Source organism: Mustela lutreola, chromosome 3 (genome assembly GCF_030435805.1).
Source record: "Mustela lutreola isolate mMusLut2 chromosome 3, mMusLut2.pri, whole genome shotgun sequence".
Classification (NCBI taxonomy): Eukaryota; Metazoa; Chordata; class Mammalia; order Carnivora; family Mustelidae; genus Mustela; species Mustela lutreola.
Window position 1 is genome coordinate 41,458,511 of NC_081292.1, and position 26,936 is coordinate 41,485,446.

General features: G+C 40.4%; 1 protein-coding gene across 4 annotated transcripts; it reads right to left on the reverse strand.

Moving 5' to 3' along the window:
* Positions 1–199: 199 nt before the first annotated feature.
* On the reverse strand, positions 200–26,510 carry NDUFAF6 (NADH:ubiquinone oxidoreductase complex assembly factor 6). Of its 4 annotated transcripts, none has more exons than XM_059165987.1 (9): positions 26,278–26,508; positions 19,088–19,187; positions 17,325–17,447; positions 13,833–13,889; positions 9,391–9,493; positions 8,217–8,350; positions 7,688–7,789; positions 3,019–3,075; positions 200–343 (listed from the first exon to the last, which is right to left on the reverse strand). In XM_059165987.1, the coding sequence occupies exons 1-9, from the start codon at positions 26,472–26,474 to the stop codon at positions 215–217; spliced, it is 1,002 nt and encodes a 333-aa protein (XP_059021970.1). In that variant the 5' UTR covers positions 26,475–26,508; the 3' UTR covers positions 200–214. The 4 variants fall into 4 exon arrangements, with proteins under 4 accessions (XP_059021970.1, XP_059021972.1, XP_059021971.1 ...); XM_059165989.1 differs by having other exon boundaries at positions 19,084–19,187; positions 26,278–26,417; XM_059165988.1 differs by lacking the exon at positions 13,833–13,889 and having other exon boundaries at positions 26,278–26,510.
* Between the last annotated feature and the right edge of the window lie 426 nt (positions 26,511–26,936).

Here is a 26,936-nt window from a genome sequence, read left to right on the forward strand (position 1 = left end):
GGGAAAGGAAACAGCCATAATCCTGGTGTTGGCAGTCAGAGACTCAGCATCGAGGTGCCCTCGCCCCCCAGCAACGTCTCATCGGTCTGTGAGCCACGTACCCCCAACCTAAAAATCCGCTTTCTCGTCAAGTAAACAGTCAGCTCCTGTTGTTTGCAAACCAGTATACTTCTGTAAAACTAATAAAACTAAAGAACAGTGCCATAAAATTATTTTAATATCTGTTTCTCCATGACTGAATATACAATGATAATGGAAGTAACATATTCTTCTGCTGTAAAGATGGGTGAAATATGTCAAAATCCACCCTCTGAATTTTCTTTAAGTAGTCCTCCAGGGCAACCTGGAAAAGGAGAGTAATAGTCATGAGGTCACAGAATGATTAACGTTTTTAAAGAAATTAAAGAAAAGGTCTAAATATTAAGGCTATTTTAGTTTCCCTGAGATGGTCTTCCATGTACTAAGAATTTAAATGAGAATTTTAAAAGGGAGAGAGAAAAGACATCTAAGAAGTTTCTATTAGACCAGTAAAACAGGACCAAAGAGCTAGTACTAGAAATAACAACTCAATTCTGGTCATAACTTATAGAATGTAAATTTATTATAATTTACACCGCCCACCGCCACCACCGCCGCCCCCTTCCTGCCTGCACAAATGCATTGTGCCATGAGGACAAGCTTAAGTTGTTTGTAAAAAAAAATTATTTTGTGGAAAAGTTTAATGGGTCTCTATGTTCTTGTTAGAAAACAATCTGCAACCTGGGAGAACCACCACAGGTTCCCTATCCATATAACCCCATACTTCCCCCATCACACAAAACTTCATTAAGCTTTCGTGAGGGTTGGGGAGCAGGATGGAAAACAGCAGCAACGGGCCATCCTCTTTATTTTATGGTTTTCAGTTATTTTTATTGATCTGTACATTTTAAGTTTATTGCAATAACTTGATTGAAGAGAGAGCCACTTAGTTTTGCACGGCACAATCCTGAGACCACTCCTGCCTTCTCCGTCCGTGTGCACAGCTCCCCCTAGTGTCCCAGCAGGACAAGCTGGGCGATCCCACAGAAGCCCCGCTGGGGATTTGCGAGAATATACAGATGAGCCAGAAGACAACAAAAGGGATTGTATTTTCTCCCAGACTCTTTTCCGACACACAGACAGACAGGTGTACGTACAAATTTAGCATCTATGTTTTAAACCCTAAACTTATAGATATGTACAACAGGAGACATGTGCACTGTCTGTCTGTACATCTGCTCTGTGTCGTAGTAGCAAAAAATCTGCAATCCAGGTCTTTGACAAAAAAAAAAAAAAAAAGCACTATTCACACAATGAAATATACCGCGGTGAAATGTGTGACCTAGACAGAAACAGGTATGACCCATTTTTATAAAGCTCAAAACCAAAAAACTAAACAACATGTTGGTTAGGAATATATAAAACGGGGAAGAACCCTTTCGGAATAAAAGCAACAGAATAATAAATTCAAAATTCAGAGAGCTGTTTGGAGGCAGGCAGAGGCAAGGGGATGAAATGGGGGAAAGAACACAACTGTGGTTTGATGGTGACCGTCTCACTCCTGGACTGGGTGTTGAGCTCATGGGTGTTTGTGGCGTTGTGCTTTATAATGTATACACATACGTAGATAAACCACATTCATTTGTAGATATCAAATATTAAAAATTTTTAAAGAGAATGAAATAAAAAACTTTGAAGATATTTTAGTGTACTTTCATGTTTTCTTTTTTCTTTCTTTTTTTTTTTTTTGGAAAAAAGAGCTCAGGTTATTCATAACATTCTGTAATGTTGAGTGACCAATAATTAATATTTTGTGATCAACCTTCCATCTCTAAGAATTCTACGTTCATTTTAATAGTTTATAATATCTAATTATAAGGAACAGTTAATGAGCTTGAGGTACCAGCACATGATAGAATATTATATAGCCATTAAATAGTGTATTTGTGAATATTTTTAACAATGTGGCTAGATGCTTGATAAGTAGGACAATGACATATAAAGAGTGATTTCAACTATACACAAAAATTCATTAAAGAAAAAGCAAAGAGGGCACCTGGGTGGCTCAGTGGGTTAAACCTCTGCCTTTGGCTCAGGTCATGATCTCAGGGTCCTGGGATCGAGTCCTGCACCTCTCTCTCTCTCTCTGCCTGCCTCTCTCTGCCTGCCTCTCTACTTGTGATTTCTCTCTGTCAAATAAATAAATAAAATATTTGGAAAAAAAAAAAAAAAGCAAAGACTAGAATAAGCAGTGGTTATGTTTGGGTCTTCCACCTCTCTCTCTCTGCCTGCCTCTCTGCCTACTTGTGATTTCTCTCTGTCAAATAAATAAATAAAATATTTGGAAAAAAAAAAAAAGCAAAGACTAGAATAAGCAGTGGCTATGTTTGGGTCTCGGCATTACAGGGGAGTGTTCTCTCCTTCAGAGAATGTAGTTTTTATAATTAAAAGAAAACCCATTAAAATACAGATGGACACCTGGGTGGCTCAGTTGGTTAATCATCTGCCTTCGGCTCAGGTCATGATCGCAGGGTCCTGGGATTGAGTCCCACATCAGGCTCCTTGATCAGTGGGGAACCTGCTTCTCCCTCTGCCTGCTGTTCCCCCTGTTCATGCTCTCTCCCTCTCTGACACTTAAATAAATAAATTTTGGAAAAAAATACAGATGAAATCTGACCTCAAAATCAGAGCTCCACTGGACATTCACAAACTAGGGTTTGACCCAAAGGAAAGTCTGGCTAATGGTGTACACACACACACACACACACACACACACCCCTTATAGACCTATGCAGTCTGGTGACTCCCCTCGCATGCCCCAGAATCACAGGCATGGCTGTCACCAAAAGCAGAAAGTAATGAACAAAACCCACCAGAAGGGAGGGAAGCAAAACAAAGATCCCATGCTAAAGAACCGCATGGGGAACCTTACAAAATAGAAAAAGAGATCATGCACATCTGTTCCACTAATTAAACAGCCTTCTCTGTCAATCTACTTACCGTCTGAAGAAAAGCAGGAAATGCTTTCACAGGAACACTTTTGTGGAAGGACCTAGCCTACAAAGGAGGACAAAAGGAAACTGGCTTCAAATGTAGATATTTCTGGAAATAAACACTCTGCCTCTGAAAGTGATCACAAAGCAACACTAGAAGTTTAACAACATGGCTACGGCCTCTTTCAAAGGCAAGAAAATAACTCTCTTGCCAACTAAAATTAATTTCTTAAGCCTAAAGGACTCGGGGAAAAAGTACTTTAATAAGAATCCCATTCTTCCTTGAGGACTGGCTTTGGCCTTTTCCAGCTGCCTTATAACATCTTACCACTTTGGCCCCCTAGCTCTCTAGTGAGGGGTGGGGGGAGAAGTACTCGCATCCAGGAGACCCCACACGGCCCTAGCTTAGATCGTGGCATCTCCCAGTTACAGGAATTTAAGAGCCTCCTAAGCGATCTTCTGCCTGCACTCTCAACCTCTCATCAGTTCATACAGTTTGCCAAATGAACTTCCTTAGTTACTGGTTTATTTTTACGTTCTTTATCTTAACTCCCTGATATACCAAGTCTTATGTCTTCATTTCGGAGTTCCAAGGCCTCCACACTTGGCTCCGTCCTCACCTATCCCACATGGCTCACCAGGACCCCTGACTACGAAGCCGTGACCCACTAACGCCGAGCCCATCATCCTGCGCTCACCAAGCCCACTCCTGTCTACAGGTCTTCGTTTATATTGTCAGACATCACCTCTACTCCCTGACATCTTGACCCCCGCATTCTGGTTTTACCCTCACCTGTCTATTAAAATGGCTCTTTTCAAGATCATTCACAATTTACTTAAAGCACCATACCCATCTTTTCAACCTCTCTACGGCACGCAAAATTTTAATACTCCCCTTTCTTAGAATTTTCTCCTCCCTCGGTTTCCAAGAGATTGACTCTTTTTTTTTTCCAGTTTTCCCAATATCATTTTTTTTTAATTTTTTATTTTTTATAAACATATATTTTTATCCCCAGGGGTACAGGTCTGTGAATCGCCAGGTTTACACACTTCACAGCACTCACCAAAGCACATACCCTCCCCAATGTCCGTAACCCTTCCCCCTTCTCCCAACCCTCCTCCCCCCAGCAACCCTCAGTTTGTTTTGTGAGATTAAGTCACTTATGGTTTGTCTCCTTCCCAATCCCATCTTGTTTCATTGATTCTTCTCCTACCCACTTAAGCCCCCATGTTGCTTCACCACTTCCTCATATCAGGGAGAGCATATGATAGTTGTCTTTCTCTGCTTGACTTTTTTCGCTAAGCATGATACGCTCTAGTTCCATCCATGTTGTCGCAAATGGCAAGATTTCATTTCTTTTGATGGCTGCATAGTATTCCATTGTGTATATATACCACATCTTCTTTATCCATTCATCTGTTGATGGGCATCTAGGCTCTTTCCATAGTTTGGCTATTGTGGACATTGCTGCTATAAACATTTGGGTGCACGTGCCCCTTTGGATCACTACGTTTGTATCTTTAGGGTAAATACCCAGTAGTGCAATTGCTGGGTCATAGGGCAGTTCTATTTTCAGCATTTTGAGGAACCTCCATGCTGTTTTCCAGAGTGGTTGCACCAGCTTGTATTCCCACCAACAGTGTAGGAGGGTTCCCCTTTCTCCGCATCCTCGCCAGCATCTGTCATTTCCTGACTTGTTGATTTTAGCCATTCTGACTGGTGTGAGGTGATATCGCATTGTGGTTTCGATTTTTATTTCCCTGATGCCGAGTGATATGGAGCACTTTTTCATGTGTCTGTTGGCCATCTGGATGTCTTCTTTGCAGAAATGTCTGTTCATGTCCTCTGCCCATTCCTTGATTGGATTATTTGTTCTTTGTGTGTTGAGTTTGCTAAGTTCTTTATAGATTTTGGACACTAGTCCTTTATCTGATATTCCAAGAGATTGATTCTTAGTGCACCTACTTCTTTGATCACTAGTTCCTTCTCCTTCCAAATAAATGGCCCTTACTCCTTCCACCTGAGAGGCAGAGGTGGGCCTCGGGGTCTGCACCTGGTCCTCATGTCTAGATGTACATTCTCCTGGGACAATACCATCCACACTTAGAGCGTTAACCACAGGCTTTCTATGTGGATGACTTCCAAATCTCTATTTCTAGCTCTGGCCTCCCTTCAAAGTCACAATCCAGCAGTCTTCAATAGCCGCTCTCCCTAAATATTCTTGAATCCCCTTAAATTCAGTGATGACCAACAGCTGGTCCAGAGGCTACTTATCAGCACCAGCTGTCACGGTAGCCTCTGAATGGCACCATCACTACCTAAACTTGAATTCCACAGCCTTCCCTCTCTCCGATCCTGCCACAACCCAGTCTGTCATCGAGTCTAATTGATTCCACCTCTGCTGTGTGTGTATAAATCGGTATACACATCTACCATCTCTAAGTCAGATCCTCTTTCTCTCTGTCCTCAATAAGCCTCCTAACTGATCTCCCACTTCTCAGATTCGTCTCAAACACTGCTGGCCAGGTTCTCTCATGTCCAGCACTATTGTCCCTGCTCTACTTGATGGTGACAATGAGGAAACACGTCACTTATGATATGCCAGGCACAGTTATAAAGTCTTTATACATGCTAACTCTATTTATCCAAATCACATCCCTTTGAGTTCGGTACTGATATGACCTTCTACCCAGAGGAGGCAACTGAGGCACAGGGGTTAAGATCACGTGATTAGTAAATTGCAGGGCTAGGACTCTAAGTTCCCGTTCCAGAGTCTGCCATCCTGTCTCCCATCCTCCAGTGCCTATCAAAAGCCTCCCAAACTCCATACTCTTTCTTCAGCCGACCTTCCAAACCTGTTTTCCAGGGTCCTAGTTCACGTAACCTGCAAACTAGTAGTTTTCAAACGTGGCTGTTTAAAATCATTTGGAAATTTTAATTCCTGGCCCCATCCCAGATTTACTGTATCTCCAGGGTGTGCGGCCTGGGAATCTGTTATTTTTCGGATGCCTTAAGTGTCCATCAACTGGGACTATTCAGGTTCCAACACAGGGCTTTCCTGCTTTTATGATTCTGTTGTGTTCTCAGATCTTACCTAAAACTCTGCTAATTTTAAGTAATCTCTCACCTAAAGTTCCATGTATTTTATTTAGATCTCTGTCATGGCAGATAATTGTTCTTCAGGAAATTTTTTTAAAAAAGATTAAGATGGACTATCTGCCTTCAGAAAGCTTACAATCTGACCACCTATTTACTATTTCACAAATATTTACTGAGTGCCTATAATGTACCAGGCACTTTAGATGAAGCAATAAGCTTAGAACTAAACAAAGTCACTTACATTCTATGAGGTGGGAAGGCATTAAAGAAACGTTTAGTATGTCAGGCAGTGAAAAGTGCTAAGCAGGTAAAGGGACTGAGGGTGATGGAATGGGAGGATGCTATTTTAGACATGGTGGCCAGGAAAGATCTTTCTGATAAGGTCATATTTAATACTGACTATGGGGTTGGGGGGGTGAAGGAGTTGAAGGGTGGAGAACATCTTCCAGGCAGATAAACAACAAGAACAAAGGCCCTGAGATTTGCAGGTAAATGACAAGTATTTAGGATCTACTGAAGCTCGAAAAAAAGCAGAGGTGGGAGGTGGTTCACAGGAAGAACCAGGAAGAAATAGCATCATGAGAATCAAGGAAATAGAAATTTCAACCAAGTTTTCAGGAGCCACTAAAATAAAGGAATAGTTTCAGGAGAATCAGGAAGGAATAGCATTGCTGGAATGAAGGACACAGTTTCAAGAAGGCAGGGGGCTGCTGGCTGGCTCAGTCAATGGAACGTGAGAGTCTCGATCTCGGGGTTGTGAATTCAATCCCCACATTGGGTGCAGAGATAACTTAAAGATAAAATCTTAAAAAAAAAAAAAAGGAGGGGCAGGGGAGTCAACAGAAGACAAATCACCGTGTGAGAAAACATGAAGAACGAACCTTTAGGAAACACCGAAAGTGGTATGCAGGAGAAATCAGGAACCAGTTTAGGAGCCAAGTCAGAGAACCAAGGGGGAAAAGATAGCAGAAAGTTTCAAGGAGAAAAAAATGTGTGTGGTGCCAAAAGCAGAAAGAGTTAACATGAATGAGAATTTTCAGTGCCCATTAAATGTGGCAAGAGGATTATTCAGCAGGGCTTCCTACTGGGGTGGGCAGGAGGGGTGAATGATGGCACGGTGAACAGTGCCACGGTGATGCTGGCCTGGAGGGAACCATGAATGTGAACCACTTACTCACAAAAGTTTCACTGGGAGGGGGAAATGCCATGGAAGGGTCCACAGGCTGCCCAGAAAGGGGGCGAATTATCAGGCCAGCTGCGGATGCTGAGGACATGAGCTCCCGGGAAAGGAGCCATCAGCCCTGGCAAGGCAGAGACACACACCCTGCCCCCTGGAGCGAGAGCTGGCGGGTGCACAGAGCAGACAGGAGCTCAGCGAGGAAGGATGGGTTCAGCCACTGAGAGGGAGAAAGGGGGACCGTAAAAAGCAAGAGCGAGTTCACAACAGGCCCTGAGATAAATCTACTGGGATTTCAGTGAGAAACAGAATAAAGGCTGGGGACAACAACCAGTCCGTAAGAACGGCCATGTCTAGACATGGTCATCTCTTACATGGTTTGGCCGAGAGGCTACTTACATGCTTCAGGTGCAAGTGTGCCTGACTGGCAATGTCATAGATCACATCTCTCACATTTTTATCTTGGTTCTTCCGTAGAAAATCCTCTTGGGAAACACCATGCTGGGTGGGAAAGTACATATCACATTGGGAATCTAAAGGCACACTTTAACTTAGTTCAAGAAAAACAGGTGGTAGAGAGTGTGTTCAGTATAATGCCTATTCTGTTTTGAAAATACATGTATATGCACATGTGTGTGTATACAGACACACATACACACACACACTCCTAGGAAGAATATGCAACAAGATGTTAGTTCACCACTGTTGCAGGTAGAACAAAATTGCACAAGCAAGAAAACAAACACATGAATCCATCGTGGACTGAACTGCCTGATTGATAAAATTCTGACTTGCTAACCAGATCCAAAAAGCAATCAGCATTCGTTTCAAAGAGGTTACTTGAATAGATGAAGCAAAGAACCAAGAGGCCATGGCCCTCCCCAAGTTCCCGAGGTAAATCATGAGAGGAAACAAGTAACGGTCTTACCAGCATACAAATATCCATGGGAAGGAACACCCTTCTTCTGCTTCCATGATAGGGTGTTGCTCTTAAGCAAGTCACAATGCCCTGGGCTTTTCCAATGTGACTCGCGGCATGGTCTGCATGAATGTCCTTTACACCTACAAGTTCAGAAATTGAGCGACAGGGCTGCTCTTTACTCCGTTAATGCACAACAACACAATAGAAGCAGCTTGGAGAGACCACTTACACATGGAAAAGCAGGTGTTGATCCTGTGTTTTATATCTGAAAAACAGTACTTATTTGAGCAAAATTGGGCATGAAAACAAGCTGACTGTTTACCACTGAACAGGTTTCCAAATCTCAACTTTTAAATAAAAGAGTCTTCGTTGGACTACAGCACACCGAGAACACATTTGGAATTTTAATCAGCTGTCTTGGAAAAACATTACAAGTCTTCCATTTCTTCCTTTCAATGCCATTTCCATATGACCTCGTTTTAAGTATACGCTTGACAAACATTCTGCTCTTTGCTCCCTCCTTTCATTGTGTTGGCAAACATGTCCCTGGGTGCACAGGCCGAAGAGGCCTGGGAATCTCAATACGGACTTGTGTTATGCCTTTAGGGTGACAGAAAGATATACGACCTTCTTCAAAAGAGAGGCTATTGTCTTTGGTCAAAATAATTTCCTCATTACAAGAAGACTTCACCAACTTAAAGTCAGATGAGAAGTATCTAAATTCGTTTTTTTTATTTTTAAGAGGAAAGAAAAAGAAAAATCTCATAAAAACTTTGAGAAATGCAGTTTTATATTTTCTACTCTTTTTTTTTTTTTTTTTTAAACGTGGGGAAGTATTATCCACAGGGAAGGAAGAGTCGGGCCCCAGGCCTTTCAAATTGTAGGGGGCGCTTAAAAAAGGAAAATCATCTGCGATTACCACAGTATTAATTACAGTATTCCCATGAAGTAGCTAAAGTATTTTTATGAGATCCTGAATATTTTGATTAGTCTGTACTCCAAAGAAAGCTACATATTCCCCCTCTTCGGGGGATAAAAGAATAAAGAAAAAACTGTTCATTTATCGGTGGTACAAAGAAAAACTTCGGTGTTACACTGACCAGACTGCCAAATTATGAAAGTCATGTCTGAAGTGTATTTTCTTTGAAAAAGAGAATATAAAAATAGAAAAAAGACTCACCCAATATTTCTAGTGTTAAGTAAAGAAGAGCGCTCTGTGTGTTTTCAGCATAATTTTCCAATTCCTGGATATTACGATATGCTTTGTCATCCAAATTTTTTTCCTATAGTCAAACAAAATGGAAATCAAGTTTGATGAATTGTTACTGTATTTTTTTTTTTAGAAAAAAAAATTTTTTAAGATTTTATTTATTTATTTGACACAGAGAGAGAGTATAAGTAGGCAGAGTGGCAGGCAGAAGGAGAGGGAGAAGCATGCTCTCTGCTGAGCAGGAAGCCCAATGTGGGCTCAATCCCAGGACCTCAGGATCATGACCTGAGCTGAAGGCAGACACTTAACCAACTGAGTCACTCAGGTGCCCCCAAATTGTCAATATTTTATAAAGAAAAGGTACCATTTTTTTGCCTTAAAGAACTAAAAAAAGAACTTTAAAAATTGTTTATTATTTAGTGAACAATAAGATTAAAATAAAATTAAAATATTAAAGTCCTACACATTCAATACTTACAAATCACCCCTCAAAATAATACCTTGGGAATAATGTCAATGCACCAATCACCACAGCCATGTGGTTAGCTTAATTTTTAATTCCTTTGAAAGCCCAAGCAATACTGAGAAACAAACTTAACTGAGTTCTCATTAAGCACTTTAGACATTATCTTCTTAAACCTAAAAACCTCCTCCCAAAAGATATGGGATTAATGCTTTTTCCATGTTGCAGATAAAGAAACCGAGTCACAAATATATTATGCAATATGCCCGAGGTCACATAGCTAGTAAATGGTGGGGTGAGGATTCAAACCCATACATTTTAACTGCCAAGTCAATATTATTAATAAAAAAGATGCCTAGAAAAAGAAAGGAGATCATAACCAGATCCCACCCCAAAGAAACCATGTTCAATAAAGTAACAGGGATGATTATGTTACCTGATCACACTATATTCCAGAAACAGAAAAATGTAAATCTCAGAGCAAGAACATCTGGCTGCTGCTTTTATAATATTTACAAAGACTCTATTGCTAAGGAAATACACCCTTCCCTCCTGTTTTTTGTTGTTGTTTGTTTATTTGTTTGTTTGTTTTAGAAGAAAATGGCACCAGCAATTATCCCAGGGGGAAAAACTTATGTCTAGTCCAATCTTTTACATTTTTTAAAAGTTGAGACTTAATTCACATACCATAAAATATACCCTTTTCAAGTGTACAATTCAGTGGTTTTTAGTACCTTCACAAAGTTGTGCAATTATCACAGAGATCTAATCCCAGAATGTTTTCCCTACCTCAAAAAGAAACCCTGTATCCATTAAGCAGTTACTTCCCATTTCCCCCTTCCCTCATCTGCCAGCAAACCACTCATTTACTTTCTGTCTCCATGGATTTGTTTGTTCTGGACATTTAATAAAAATGCAATGATACATGGGGCACCTGGGTGGCTCAGTTGGTTAAATGTCTCCTTCAACTCGGGTCATGATCTCAGGTTTCTGGGATGGAGCCCTGCACAAGGCTCCCCGCTCTGTGGGAGTCTGCTTCTCCCTCTGCCTGTCCCTCCTGCTTGTACACACACACTGTCTCTCTCTCTCTCTCAAATAAATAAATAAAATCCTTTTAAAAAATGCAGGGATGTGATACATAGGTTTTTTTTTTTTTTTTTTTTAAATCTGGCTTCTTTCAGTTAGTAGATTTAAGGTTCATCTGTGTTGGAGCCATGTATCAGTACCTGATTCTTTATTAAGAATATTCCATTGTATGGATAAAAACATTATGTTTTTATTCATTCATTGACAGACTTTTTCCCACTTTTGGACTGTTACGAATAATGCTATGAACATTCACATGCAAGTTTTGTACGCACACACGTTTCCATTTCTCTTGAGTACAAATACAGGAGTGAACTGCTGGGTCAATGGTAACTGTGTCTGACTTTCTGAAGAACCGCCAAACTGTTCTTCCTAAGCGGTTGCGCCATTTCCCATTCCCATGAGCATTGCATGAAGGTCTCTAATTTCTCTACATCCTCACCAACACTCGTTACTGTTCCTCTCTTTTATTACAGCATCCTAATGAGTGTAAAGGCGTCATTTATTCTGGTTTTGATTTGCATTTCCCTAATGAAAAGATGCTGACATCTTTTAGCTACTTATTAGTCATTTGTAGATCTTCCTTATAGAAATGTTTACTCAGATCCTTTGCCCAAGTTTAAACTGGGTTATTGGTCTTTTTATTGTTGAGTTATAAAAGTTCTTCACATACCCTAGATACTTGTACCTTATCAAATATATCACTTGCAAATAAATACCTTCTCCAATTCCATGGGCTGCCTTTTCACTTTCTTGAAATTTTTAATTTTGTTAGTCAAATGACCTCGGTTTTTTTTCTTTTGTTGCTTAGGCTTTTAGTATTGTATCGAAGAAATCACTGCCTAACCTGAAGTCCCAAAGATTTATGCCAATGTTTTTTCCTAAGTGTTTTAGTTTCAACTCTTGCATGTAGGTGTTTGATCTATTTGGAGTTAGTTTCTGTACATGGTGTTAAATAGGCATCCAAATTCATTCTTTTACACGTGGATATCCAGTTGTCCTGGCATTATTTATTGAAATGGTTATTCTTTCCCCATTGGACTGTCTTCACACCCCTGTGAAAGAAATCAATTAACTATAAATATATGGGTTTATTTCTGGGCTCTCAATTCTATGCCATTGATCTATATGTCTATGTCACGCCATTACCCCAGAATCTGACTATTAACTTTGGAGCTAACTTCCTTCTTTTTCAAGATTGTTTTAGTGATTCTGGGTCTCTTGCATTTCTATATGGATTTCAGGATGAGCTAGTCAGTTTCTGCCAAAAAGCATCTGGAATTTTTATAGGGACAGCATTGAATTTAAAGATCAATGTGGGAGACTGATTCCAGTCTTTTGTACATCCCTCCCTACAAATGCCAAATGTCATTTTCCATTAAACCAAAAAGTTATCTCTGTCTTGAATTCTCTGTCTTTACCTCATAAAAACAGAAAACACCTTTGGGGCTTGGGTGGCTTAGTTGGTTAGGCCTCTGACTCTGTTTTGGCTCAGGTCATAATCTCATGATCTTAGGGTCATGAGATCAAGCCCCCCTACCCCAAACACACAAACTCCACACTCAGTGGGGAATCTGCTTGAGATTCTCTTCCTTTTTCTCTGCGTTCCCCCCTCAAACGCACTCGTGCATGTGCTCTAAGATAAAAAAATCTTAAAAAAAACAAACAAAACAGAAAACACGGGAAAAACAGATCTTTTTAGTGCCAATTAATGCTGTAGGCCAGCTGAGCAATTTTTTTTTTAAATGCTAAATAATTATCTCCCATTTTGGCTTACAATATAATTACTATAGCCTATGGATATTAATGGGTTGTATCCAAATAAACTAAACATATGTTCATGTCAACAGTATGTGATGAATATCAGGCTGATGAGGACACTGAGCCAGCAATGTGTCAGAAAGATTACGTAAGTTAGCCCAGGACAGACAGCAATTTGCATGCTTCATTGGACCTAGAACTCAGTTCTTAGAATCCAGTATAGTACTCCATTCTGTAGAACCATCAGACTTTCTTTATTTCCTCTACTATCTGGACAGAGATCCAAATACTGGGTGTACATAAAGGTATGTGCATGACTACTTAAGTTTGGATGGTATTAAGGAACTATCTGTCATTTTTTAAGGTATGATCATTTATTGTCGGTACGTTTCCTGAAAGCATTTTTTTTAAAGATTTTATTTATTTATTTGACAGAGAGAGAGATCACAAGTAGGCAGAGAGGCTGGCAGAGGGGGAGGGGGGAAGCAGGCTCCCTGCTGAGCAGAGAGCCCAATGCAGGGCTCTATCCCAGGACCCTGAGATCATAACATGAGCCCAAGGCAAAGGCTTAACCCACTGAGCCACCCAGGCGCCCCTGAAAGCATTTTTTAAATCTTTTCAAGATACATATATATTTGCAGATCAACTAATATGCTATCCGGGATTGACTTTACAATAATCCCTAGAGTTTAATGAGAGGAGTTGGTAGAATATAGATGAAACAAGAGTGGACATGTGTTCCTAGCTAAAGCTGGGTTACAGATACATGAAAGTATATTACATTCTTCTCTCTACTTTTGTATAAGTCTGAACATTTCCATTAAAAACAAAAAAAAACTAAAAACCACAAAACAGTAGCACATGGCTGTGCACACATATGCCTCTTCCTGGTGCTTCTGTTTGCCTGTCTGACTCAAGATACGGAGGCAGGGGGCTGAGGTGGGTGATAGGCAGTGAGGGAGAATGGACAAAAGGGAACAGTCCTCTAAAAGTTGCCTTCCTCCAAAATATAACACACATATTATAACATTTCCTCCCTGACGAATTAGCTTACAGATTAAAAAGGAAGAAAACACTTACAACCTGAGCAATTTCAACTTACTCTTTCATCAATGATTTTCATAAGCCATCTTTTGGTCAGATTATGTCTTTTGACAGCCTAAAAAAACAACAGTGTTGTAAATTTTTAGAAAGTACTAGAAATGACTTCAGCAGACCTGAATAAAATAAACATACCAATGAGGAAGTGGAGATGCAACATGGGGTGGTTAAGGGGGTAGGAGAAGAATAAATGAAACAAGATGGGATTGGGAGGGAGACAAACCGTAAGGGACTCTTTTTTAATCTCACAAAACAAACTGAGGGTTGCTGAGGGGAGGGGGGTTGGGAGAGGGGGTGGGGTTATGGACATTGGGGAGGGTATGTGCTATGGTGAGTGCTGTGAAGTGTGTAAACGTGGTGATTCACAGACCTGTACCCCTGGGGATAAAAATAGATTATATGTTTATTAAAATAAATAAATAAACAAATTTATTTTAAAATAAACAAATAAATACATAAACATACCAAGTACAAAACTAGGTAAGGAAACATTTGTAATAACTCATCACCAGATAAACAGCCATATTAAAGAAATATCAGGGGAAAAGAAAATGTCCCTAGAAAACATTTCAAAACATTTCCAAGAACAGATGATACATCCAGAACATTTCCACTAGACTTTTTTTCTTATGCTATTAGTAATTTAACAATTGCACTTTCAAAACAAAAACAAAACATGAATTAAATATGAGCTTCTGTTACATGATGCGTCTTGACTTCTATGCTTCTTTATCTCATGTAAACTTTTTTCCACAGGATGAAAATCCTACTTAGTGAAAATAACCACTTCTCCAAATATGGAAAGTATAACTAAAGGTCTAAAGAAAATAATCCACAGGGCACAGTTTTATCTTAGCAAACAAAGACACTCAGTAGGAAAAAGCACATCTAGTGCTTAGATCATGGTCTCCAGGCCCATCCCTCCCAAAGGAAACGAGGCTTTGGAGAAATGTGTGATTCCAGAGTTGGGGCAAGGGAGATTCAAGGTGATCCCAGAATATTTTACTGTGCTGGAAATAGAAAGTGCCCCCCAAAGTATGGGGTACACATCAAAAGGACACAGGAGCCAGTCTAAAAGGGGTTCTACTGTCCAAATCTGGGCCAGCTTGAACACCAAAATAATTAAATATAGTAATGAATTATAAACTATGGAAAAAATAATTAATGAGTTTGTAGCAATAATTAATAAACAAATGAATAAACAAACATAGGAGGTTGAGGGCTCTTTCTTATGGTAGAATGTGAAGTGCCAATCAGTAATGTTGACAGCATGCTAGAGTCTGGAAATTATCATTTTGCAACTGTCACAAGACTGAATCAGCAAGAACCATCCATAAATGCTAAGTTTAGGAAGAAACTGAGGAGGTGCAGGATACATGCATCGTCTTAAAGTCAGTTACTCTGTAAGAGGAATTATAATTATAGATTGGGAAAAACAGGCAACACCTTGACCATGTGATGAAAATTAACAATGCCAATAAAGGACAGACGGACAAAGTGTGCCTCCAGACATGACAACCTGAGAAGAACATGTCACCTTTGCAGTATTATGGCCAAAGACCCATAAACCAAAAACATTACGGAATCCTAATACTGCTTTATTTTTTATGTGTCTAAGTGGAGTGAGGCATGTCTGATCTGTGCAACCACCATCAAGCACCATTCCTGGTACATAAAGTACTCAAGAAATATTTAACCTCTGAAAGTCAGATTCCTGTTTACTCAAGGCTAAACCCATACCAGCTGCAGTTCCTTGACCACAAAATAGAATTCTTCTGTCTAATTCTGGAGGAAATCAGAGAGCAAGGTAAAAAACAGGTATTTAATATGAAGCAGAAAATCTGCTGAATAAAGTATCAACAATTTTGGAAACAGAAGCCAAATAGAATAACAACTTTGGCTATAAATTCAAACTGCAACTAACATTAATACACAGAGAAATGAAAGAGTCCATATGAAACACATATGGAATTACAGCTATGCAACTATTTTGTACCCTTAAAGCACCAATGAATCACTGTGGCAGAAAAGTGCTCTCTGAACAACACACTGTCACTCTTTCCCTATCCGATCTTCCAAAAGAACCTGACCCTCTCCAAAGAACCAGCGGAAAGTTTTACTGGACAGTGGTCCCATAAGCATATGCTCCAGCAAGATGGGGAGGGGGAGAGGACATGAATGGGGACCACCGCTCTGTACACTCCCTGCTTCTTTCAAATATTCACATTAACCTCACTACTGATCATATCAGAAAGCTGGCCAACAGCAATCATCCAAAATCAAGCAGCTGTTAAAACTGGACAAATTGGTACGTATGTAAACATTCTACAATTCAGATACGTCTTCTGGGTTTTTTTTAAGAGAGGCCAAGAACAAGATCAATTTGTGTTGAGGGAAGCTCTGGTCTTCCACGATAATTCCAGGTAAAGGCCAGGACCTTCGATGCAAGTCTTAGCAGGAACCCCCACTGCAGTGACGTTTGCGTGTAAAATCATCGTTTTTCTGGGCTTTTGAGAAACTTTTCTTTAAACGGAGGCACCAAGGTGGAGGTTCTTAAAGTGAGATGAACAGAGGTAAACAACTAATCTAATACTCACAGCTTCCCATCCACTCTTTCTTAGTCCCCGGTTCGGGGGGCCTGGCTTTCCATCCTTACTGAGGCTCTGTGAAGTCAATCGGGGGCCCAGGAACGGGGCCTGCCTCTGCTGGTGCGCAGACCTGAGAAGAGGTGCACCCCTGTCAGGTCTGTTCAGTGGTTCCGTCACAGAACCTATCTTTCCCTACTCATGACACTACAGTGGGAACACAGAGCCGTGACAAAAGACACCTAATTCCCTTCCTGCAGTCATGGTGTAGCATATTTCCAGACTCTGCAGGGCTGCTCCTGAATGAAGGATCCATGTGAAACTATTCGCTAGATACATCTAACTCTCCAAAGAATTCTCTAGCCCATAGGTTTCCATTCTCTAATACTTCAGATTCATCAGTGAATATGCAACTCTATCAGACTCAAAAAGGCAGTTTTATATTTGGGTGGAGACAATGGTGAGGGCAAGTCTCCCTTCGCCAAAGATCAGTGTGTGTTTTTCAACAGCCCACAGTATGGACTGGAGTACTAGAAAAGGGAGCTGCTGGGCAGACAGAACTATTAACCTGCCACTGCTTCAAAATCTGTGGGGTTTAATTTCTACAGCGAATATGTGGAAAATAAATATATAATTGATAACACAAAGAGACCAGATTCCTCTTTTCTCCTTCAATAAAGAAATTCACTGAAGATCTGTGCAAACTATTAGCAGATGATTTTAAATTCCTCTGTCAAAACTAGCAGAACTCTGAACATTACATGAGCCTAAGATTATTTTCAGGATAGATTCCCTATCACCACTAGCCAAATTGTATGCATCAAAAGGTATGCTTAAAAAAAATTTTTTTTTTTTTTGCTCAAATAACACTTAAAAATTAAAAGTAGCATTTTGTTTTTGTTTTTTACCTTCCATAGCTCGAGGGCCACAGGCTGCTGGGGTGGGTTGTCACGGTATATGTCGTCCACTGTTTTTTTCCAAAACTCCATTCTCATCAATCCAATTGTTTTCTCAGAGACAGAGTCCTTAACCTGTAAACAGAGTTCAAATACCTTAGCAAAGGCACTCTTCACAGATTCAAAATCAGTATCTGTGACTGCATAATCACAGAATTCAGCCAAAAACCAAGTTTAATTCTATACATTTAATTTTTCTTTGAAACTATATATAAATTAAATTGTTGTCATTAGGGGCACCTGGGTGGCTCAGTGGGTTAAAGCCTCTGCCTTCGGCTCAGGTCATGATCCCAGGGTCCTGGGATGGAGCCCCACATCGGGCTCTCTGCTCAACAGGGAACCTGCTTCCTCCTCTCTCTCTGCTGTCTTTCTGCCTACTTGTGATCTCTGTCTGTCAAATAAATAAAATCTTAAAAAAAAAAAAAAGAAAGAAAGAAATTGCAAGAAAAAAACATATTCGGGGGGAAACATTAAAAGAAATTTGATAAAGGAACCAGTTGCTGTATGTGGAGTTTATCTGAATCCTGATTTGAAGAGAAAGAAACAACTGGGAAAAATCTGAATACTGGATGTTTAATGATATTAAGGAATTCTTAAATTTTTAATGTATGACAACGGTGTTATAGTTACTTTTTAATGAGTTATCATCTGGAGATACGTACTGTAATATTTACAAAAAAATTTATCTGAGACTTATTTCAAAAAAACAGAGGTGAGGAGGGGATAGGTGCAGATAGAGATGAAAAATCAAGATTAGCCATAAATTAGTACCTGGTGGAGCTGGGTGATGGGTTTATGGGAGTATATTATACTACTCTCTCTAATTCTACATATGTTCAAAGCTTTCCATAATAGAAAAGTATTTTAAAATAAGTGGAAGAGAAGAAAAACAATCTTCATTGGATTAGTGATGGTAAAATTATTTCCAAGTCTGGCAATAAACCTAGGAAACAGAACTGGGGGCTTTCTAGATTAAAGCAGGGAAGGAAGTAACATGTATCAAATGTCCAGGAGTGCCAGCCCTTTGCTAGATGTTGTCCCAGAGATTATGTGATCACAGTCCTCACCACAAACCCGCACAAACATACCCATTTACAAACAGAGAAATTGTGGCTTAAAAAAGTGTAGTTTATCTCATGCTCTGCATGCTCAGAGCTCTTATAATGGAACGAGAAGGGTATGCAAAAGACTATGGGAGAGGGAAGCAGCTGACTACAAAGGGGCACATGAGGGAATTTTGGGGGGTTGACTGTTCTTTTTTCATGACTATGGTGGTGAATGCATGACTCAATGCATGTCTGAAAACCTATAGAACTGTATACCACAAAAATTTAATTTTATTATATGTACATTTAGATAAACTCATTCATTCACTCACTAAGTAATCTCTCTCTCTCTCTTTTTTCTTGAGAGCGCATGCATGCAAGTGGGGAAGGGGCGGAGCGGGGGGAGAGAGAATCTTAAGTAGCTCCACGCTCAGCGAGGCACCCTACCCAGGGGCTCAATCCTACAACCCTGATATCATGATAAACATTAAGTCTGTTAGCTAGTTTATGTCTGGAATTGAATTGGTAAACCTAAATAGTGGGACAAAGAAATCACCAGCAGAGACCTTATGCACATCTAACATATAACTGTATTTCTTTATGGTTCAGCATTAAACACATTATATCACCATTTTTGCAAATAATTTTTTAAGGTATTTTAATACCAGCCTGAGCCAGTTCCACATTGAAGGCCCTCAGTGCAAAAGCAGAGCTTCTGGATTCTGCAGGGAGCAGCAAGGAGCATAAGTAGCCTTCATAATCTCGTTTCCTACAACAAACAGGCGAAAAAAAACAAGTCACTTTTCACTTCCTAAACTGTACACACAAAAAATGCTGACTAGAAGTAACTGGAAAAAAAAAAAAGTTTCAATTCAAACTAGGCCTGAAATTTCTTATATTTTATACTTGTTACTTTAAAATTACAAAAAAAGTAATTGCCCCAATCCCAGAACAGTGAAAAAGAAATAATCTCCATTAATTTATTAGGATTTACATAGTATTTATAATTTTTATTGTTTCAGAATCACTTTTAGTAAGAATTCAAATGACCTACTGAGTTAGAAATCAAGAAAGTAATACCAGCAAATATTGGTATGAACTCACAGTTTTTAATACACAGATAGGACATAAAAACAGAAAGTAATATGGAGCATGTGGGTTTGTGTGCCTGGGTGTACACTTAGGTTTCCCAGCAGCATCTGCTGACGGAACCTAGGAGCAATGATACTCCCCATGCACCCAGTATCAGAGAACACACCTAACACCTAGATCTTTGGTTTCTAAATATCATTCTTCACTAGAAGAAACTAGGGCTCATTGGAGGAGGGACTAAGTCCAGGGTGGGGGCAGGGAAAATACAAGATAAGCCAGAAACATCTTCTTGGACAGAAAGTACTGAAATATTCAGAGTGGAGGGACTTTTCAAAATGACAAAGACACTGACATTCTCACTGACAAAGCCTGGGACAATCTGAGTATCAAGAACAAAAACTAAAAACAAAAACAGTGAGGGTAACGGAATGTAACAGAATGCCATAAGCCCATACCAATATAAAAGAATGGATGACTAGGAAGAGAAGGAAAAACTTGACAATAGTACAATGCCAAATTGTACTATTTGATGGGACGCCTGGGTGGCTTAGTTGGTTGAGCAGCTGCCTTCGGCTCAGGTCATGATCCCAGCGTCCTGGGATCGAGTCCCACATCGGGCTCCCTGCTCAGCAGGGAGCCTGCTTCTCCCTCTGCCTCTGCCTGCCATTCTGTCTGCCTATGCTTGCTCTCTCCTCCCCTCTCTCTCTGATAAATAAATAAATAAATAAAAATCTTAAAAAAAAACAATTGTACTATTTGATAATTCTGATAAATCTAGAAGACATGCTGAAAAATTTTTAAATAAGCATTTGATAACTATCAATCAGTCAAAAATCATCAATAAATGTCTTAAAATGTTAAAATGGGTGAAAGTTTGACAGAAACAGAATGTTGATATATCCCGTGAAGTATCTCTTCACAAAATACACAAAAATACAAAAATACTAATTAACATTCTTATGAACTAAATTTATAGGGGAGAAACCCAAAAGATATCTTTTCAACCAAGTAATAAAAGGTTTGCACCACAGAAATAGGATACTCAACATTATGTACTTCCTGAAACGTGACTGAGAAAAACACAGCATCGCTTCTGTGATATTCCTGCCAAAAATGTATAAATCACAAGGAAACATTAAATAAACCCAACTGAGAAAAATTCTACATAGTAACTGGCCTGTTCTCTTGAAAAAACTGTCAAGGTCAGGAAAGATAAGGAAAGACTGAGAAATTGTTCAAGGCTGGAGAAGACTGAAAAGATTTGACAACTAATATAGCATATGATCCTGCATGTATGAAAGTCATAACTAAAAACCAGTAAAATTTGAATGGAGTCTGTAGATCCAGTGGTAATACTGGATTGATTTTAATGTCCTGATTTTGATGGTTGTACTGTAGTTATGTGAAAGAGGACCCTTGTGCATATTAAAAAATAGCCACCAAGGGGCACCTGGGTGGCTCAGTCAGTTGAGTGACCAACTCTTGCTTTTGGCTCAGGTCATGATCTTGGGATTATGGGATCAAGCCTGATGTCAGGCTCTGCACCTGGTAGAAGACTGCTTGAGAATCTCTCTCTCCCTCTCCCGCTGCCTCTCTCCCACTCACACACACACTCTCTCTCTAGCATGCTCACTCTAAAATAAATAAATAAATAAATCTTAAAAAAAAAATACACACCAACATATTAAGGGGAGGTAATGGGGCATCATGTCTACATCTTTTTCTCAAAGGGATCAGAATGTTAACAATGAGGGAATTTGGATGAAGAGTATATTGGAACTCTGTGTACTATCTCTGTAATTTCTATATCAATTTGAAATTACTTCAAGATATAAAGTTTAAAATAATATCCTTATTGGGATGCCTGGGTGGCTCAGTTGGCTGGGCGGCTGCCTTCGGCTCAGGTCATGATCCCAGCGTCCTGGGATCGAGTCCCACATTGGGCTCCTTGCTCGGTGGGGAGCCTGCTTCTCCCTCTGCCTCTGCCTGCCACTCTGTCTGCCTGTGCTCGCTCTCTCTCTGACAAATAGATAAATAAAATCTTTTAAAAAAATTAATAGTATCCTGGGGCGCCTGGGTGGCTCAGTGGGTTAAGCCGCTGCCTTCGGCTCAGGTCATGATCTCAGAGTCCTGGGATCGAGTCCCGCATCGGGCTCTCTGCTCAGCAGGGAGCCTGCTTCCCTCTCTCTCTCTCTCTGCCAGCCTCTCTACCTACCTGTGATCTCTCTCTGTCAAATAAAATAAAAATAAAATAAATCTTTAAAAAAAATTTTAATAGTATCCTTATTCTATACATCATAGGATGACTGCCTATCAACAAGGCTACTTCACTATAATATATTGGAACTTTATTAAAACATTATTTCCTATAAAACAGTAATCTAAATAAAGAGGGTCCAACCTCCTTCTATGGAGTTTAGGTACTGAAATTCACGCTACTCCCACATTTCAATGGTTCACTTTTTTGTCAATTTAATTTTCTTTTTTGAGACAGAGAAGAAGAATGTGAGAAGGAAGGAGGGGCAGAGGGAGAGAGAGAGAGAGAGAATCCCAGACTGGCACCATGCTCAGTGCAGAGCCCAACATGGGACTTGATTTCACCACCCTGAGGTCACCACCTGAGCTGAAATCAGGACTTGGACACTCAATTGACTGAATCACCCAGGGGCTCCTCAACTGGTTCACATTTTGTTGTCTGCCTAACAGAGAAGTTAAACCTCTTCTAGCCACAACCCTCACAATTTCCTCCAACTTCCACATAGACAAAAGGAAGCAATAATGACAAGTAACTGTGCTATCACAAAATAGCTCTACTAAAAAAATTTCACCATAAGTGGCTACAGCTGCAAAATGGACAGTGTGGGCAAAACAGCTCTATAATTTATATTTTTACATACATACAGATATATTTTAAAAAATTAATTTTAATATAAAAAGTCTCTGAACTTCAAAATTGTTTAAAACAGTAGGATGTTAATATGAAACAGTGAGAAAATAGTGACTTGGAATCAAGACCACAATCTTTTATTTCCATTCAAGTAATTGACAGAAATGATAACTGCCATATCTATTTCTTAATTTGCAAAATGAGGCTTGATAACCAACCTGTTTCATATCTCCTAAAAATAATATGTGAAGTTCTTCAGGCTTCTTATAGCAAAATGAAAAATGAGGACATACTAGTATGGTAACAACCTTTGGGAAATAAGATATTCTACGCAAAGAAGGATTTCCCTGTAAGGTTTCTTTTTTTCTTTCTTTCTCTTTCTTTTTTTTGGGGGGGTGGTGGTGGAAATTTTTCTAAACAATATTACCAACTTCTTTATACTGAGCAAGGTATACTGAATATTTAATCATTTCTTCATCACTCAGGATCACTGTTATAAATTCTGATTATTGGCAGACAAGGGTATCTTAAGTAGCCAAATAAGGTCCAGTTATTGGAGAACTATTCCAGATAGTGAGAAATTCCATACTATGATGGTTTTATACAGCAACGGGGCCAAGAACCTTTCATTTTCATTCATTCATTGTAACATTTATCCAGTGCCTACTATGAGACAGCACTGTGTTAGACACTGAAGATAGGTACAGACTTTCAGGTCTGATAGAGAGACGCAGACATATGAAAGATAAGCATATCTGGTGTTACGACTGCTGTGCTAGTTCTAGTTCCATAGACCTGTGCCATCAAGTCACAAAAAGGTGGTTCCCCAGTGAGGCTGCAGGAGAATGAACAGTACACTTTCAGACATCACCACTAACACCTCCTTACCTCCTTGTAGCACTAATCCCAAGGCCTGAGGCAGCCTTGGGGTTCCTCAAAATGATACCCCCAAGAAACCTATGTAAATTAGGTTTGAGATATTCCCAAGAACCTAGCCTCCTAGCAGAGCTCTGGCTGGCTAACCTGAACTTCTGGCCTGGTATCTTTTTCAGTATTTGGAGGCCTTACATAACATACATGCCCCTAACAACCCTACCCAGATCATTTCAGAGGTCAAATCCTGCAAACATTAATGGTCAGTCAGAAGCTAGAAATTGTAATCTTTCTTTCAAGTTTTTGTTTTTATTTTAAAACTACTATTGTGCATATGTTATGTGACAGCACTTTTTGTACATCATTGCATTTAACCCTCATAACCAGGCTATAAAGTAGTAGAAATTTACAAATGAGGAAATAGCTGAATCTTAATGTGAGTAACTTTCTCAAATGATGGACCTAGGATTAATAAACTCAGACGAGGTCTGCCTGTAAAATCCAAGCTTTTTAGTAAATCACTAGAGTCAAAGGTGTCCATCCCACTCAAATACCTATATGGAGAGATTAAGTATCTGCCCATTTGTAAATATATATTTGAGAAAACTGTCATGTGATAACCATAGACTATTACTGGAAGAAAAGTATGATCACTATATATACATATATATAAGCACACACTACTGTATATACACAGTGTGTGTGTATATACACACACACATACTATATATGTAGAAATAGATATACCACATACATGTAGTCATATTACAACATACATGTAGTATGTGTATGTAGTATATGTAATATATGACTACATGTATGTAGTATATCTATTTCTACATATATAGTGTATGTATATAAATACACACACTGCATATATACACTAGTATATGTGTAATAATATTTATGTGATATATTATTACATATATGTAGTGATATATATATTATATGTAATATAGTGATTATACTATTACTTATATGTAATAATACATAAGAAATTAGGAAGAGTGAAGGTGCCTGGGTGGCTCAGTCGTTTAAGTGTCTGCCTTCGGCTCAGGTCATGATTCTGAAGTCCTGGGACCAAGCCCCACATCAGGCTCCCTGCTCAGCAGGGAGTCTGCTTCTCCCTCTCCCTCTGCTCCTCACCCCCTCATGCTCTTTTCTCTCGTTCACTCTCTCTCTCTCTCTCAAAGAAAATAAAATCTTAAAAAGAAAAAAGAAGTTAGGAAGAGTGAGTATTCACCTCCAGATAGGGAAGTTAGGATACTACAAGTGTCAAAAACTGCACTAGACGGGGCGCCTGGGTGGCTCAGTGGATTAAAGCCTCTGCCTTTGGCTCAGGTCATGATCCCAGGGTCCTGGGATCAAGCCCTGCATCCTTTCCTCTCTCTCTGCCAGCCTCTCTGCCTACTTGTGATCTCTGTCTGTCAAATAAATAAATAAAATCTTTTAAAAAAAAATTGCACTGGACAAGTGGATATGGGTGGTAAACATTTTGGCAACTTGTGTCTTTTTATCATGAAAAAATGATTAAATATATAAAAATGAATACAACTTTTTGGCAGTTTTAGCTTTTACAAGTTCTTATTGCTCTAATTTCCACAACTGTTATGTTGTTTCAGTTATAAGTAATAAATAGAGTGGGACTGGAACGTTATTTTTAAAAGTGATTTAAAACAAAATTTTGAAATGCATGGGAATTCTGTTGTGTTACGCAACCTTTTGCTAAAATGAAATTCAAAAACATTGGATTTATTAGCCTAGTCAAATCCAAGGTAGCTTAATTATTCTAGCACTTCTCAGAAGTTAAGATCAGGTACATTGAACATTTCACCACTGTTTTTTTTTTTAATTGCTTTGTTTTTTTTTTTTTAAGATTTTTTAGAAGATTTTTATTTATTTATTTGACAGAGCACAAGTAGGCAGAGAGGCAGGCAGAGAGAGGAAGAAGCAGGCTCCCCACTGAGCAGAGAGCCCGATGCAGGGCTCAATCCGAGGACCCTGGGATCATGACCTGAGCCAAAGGCAGAGGCTTTAACCCACTGAGCCACCCAGGTGCCCCATTTCACCACTGTTTTAAATTAAAGGCAGCAGAAGGGCAGCAGGTCCTAAGCCACTGGTCTTTGCAGTCAGGCCCAATTCCAAGGCAGGAGCCTGCCCAGATCCCCTGGGTCACCTGGTGACCTGATTCCATGTGCCAAGCCATTCCGGTGTTATCAGGGTGAACAAAATTGTCACCAGGCCCTGACTTGATGAGACTATTCTACTGAATCTCAGGCAAATTCCCTAATCTCTCGAAACCTTCATATCCTCACCCATTACATATGATAATAATGGCCTATATTGTACTCACTGGGCCCTTGCTTTGTGCCCTGTTCTAAATGCTTTAATCCTCAAAACCCTCAATGATAAGGTCTACATTTTTGCCTCAATAATTTGTAACGAAGGGACGCCTGGGTGGCTCAGTTGGTTGGACGACTGCCTTCGGCTCAGGTCATGATCCTGGAGTCCCAGGATCGAGTCCCGCATCGGGCTCCCAGCTCCATGGGGAGTCTGCTTCTCTCTCTGACCTTCTCCTCATTCATGCTCTCTCTCACTGTCTCTCTCTCAAGTAAATAAATAAAATCTTTAAAAAAATAATAATAATAATAATTTGTAACGAAGAAAAAAAAAATTTGTAACGAAGATAAGTAAATCACTTGAACTCTGCATAGTGCCTGACACGTAAGAGCTCACTTAGCTAAAAGTCGTCTGTCAAATTTTTAAGAAGGTGTGCATGCAATACGTTTAGGTAAAAATTAAGTTTCAGTCAAGGTGACAGACGAAGGAGTTTTGCCACAATTCTGTGACCGCCGTGAAAGTTCCCGTGGCCTCACTCCCCGCCAACCCGAGCGCAGGAAGGCAATGGGGTCCGCTCGCCCGGGCCAGCCCCGAGTCCCGCCGCGCCCGCCCGGGCCCCCTCGGGCAGACCCCCGACCGCCAGCCGGGGCAAGCCGGGCTCGCTCACCGCAGCAGCTCCATGCAGTAGCGGTCGGAACCCAAGGCGCCCGCTCCGCTGGCCGCGGCCACGCTCCGCGAGGACCCCACGAGCCCCGGGAGCCGCCGAGCTCGCGCCCACAGGCTGCGGGGCGGTCGGCGGCGACACAGGCAGGGAACGCCGAGCCGCAGCGGGCCGCAGGCTGAGTGCAGCACGGAGGCCGCCATGACACCGACGCCGCGTGCCCTTCGACCCCGCCACGCCCCCGCAGGTCCACGTGCCCGCCTCTCCGCGGGGGCCGGGAGGCCAGGGGACGCAGCTCGGAGCGGAGCCAGGTGTCGCGGTGGTCCTCTGCATCTGGGCCGCCGCCGCGCTCTTCTGCCTGTGGGTTCCAGAAAAACCCCGCCGAAATCCGGTGGACTCCGCCCCGGCTCTCCGCCTTCCTTCCAGATCCTTCTGAAAATGTATTTATCGAGGTAGGAGGATAGAGAATATGGTATTTGACAGTTTATTAGCTTAATTTACAACTTTTAAGTATTTGTCACATGATATGTGAGCTTTCTTTGGAACTCTTACCCGCGACCTTTCAAATATTAGACCTGGGTCTAGTTGCCAAGACCTGCCCTGGTCCAAGCCGTTCCTGCCTCTGTCTGGATCCCAGTGACACCTGCCAGGACTATTCATGCGGT

Excerpts from the sequence above, each read along its gene's own strand:
- NDUFAF6 (XM_059165987.1), bottom strand. The coding sequence starts at position 26,474 with ATGGCGGCCTCCGTGCTGCACTCAGCCTGCGGCCCGCTGCGGCTCGGC. Across the intron at positions 13,890-17,324 it reads TGGCCCTCGAGCTATGGAAG|GCTGTCAAAAGACATAATCT; the intron begins GTAAAAAACAAA and ends TTGTTTTTTTAG. Across the intron at positions 344-3,018 it reads TTCCTGCTTTTCTTCAGACG|GTTGCCCTGGAGGACTACTT; the intron begins GTAAGTAGATTG and ends CTCCTTTTCCAG.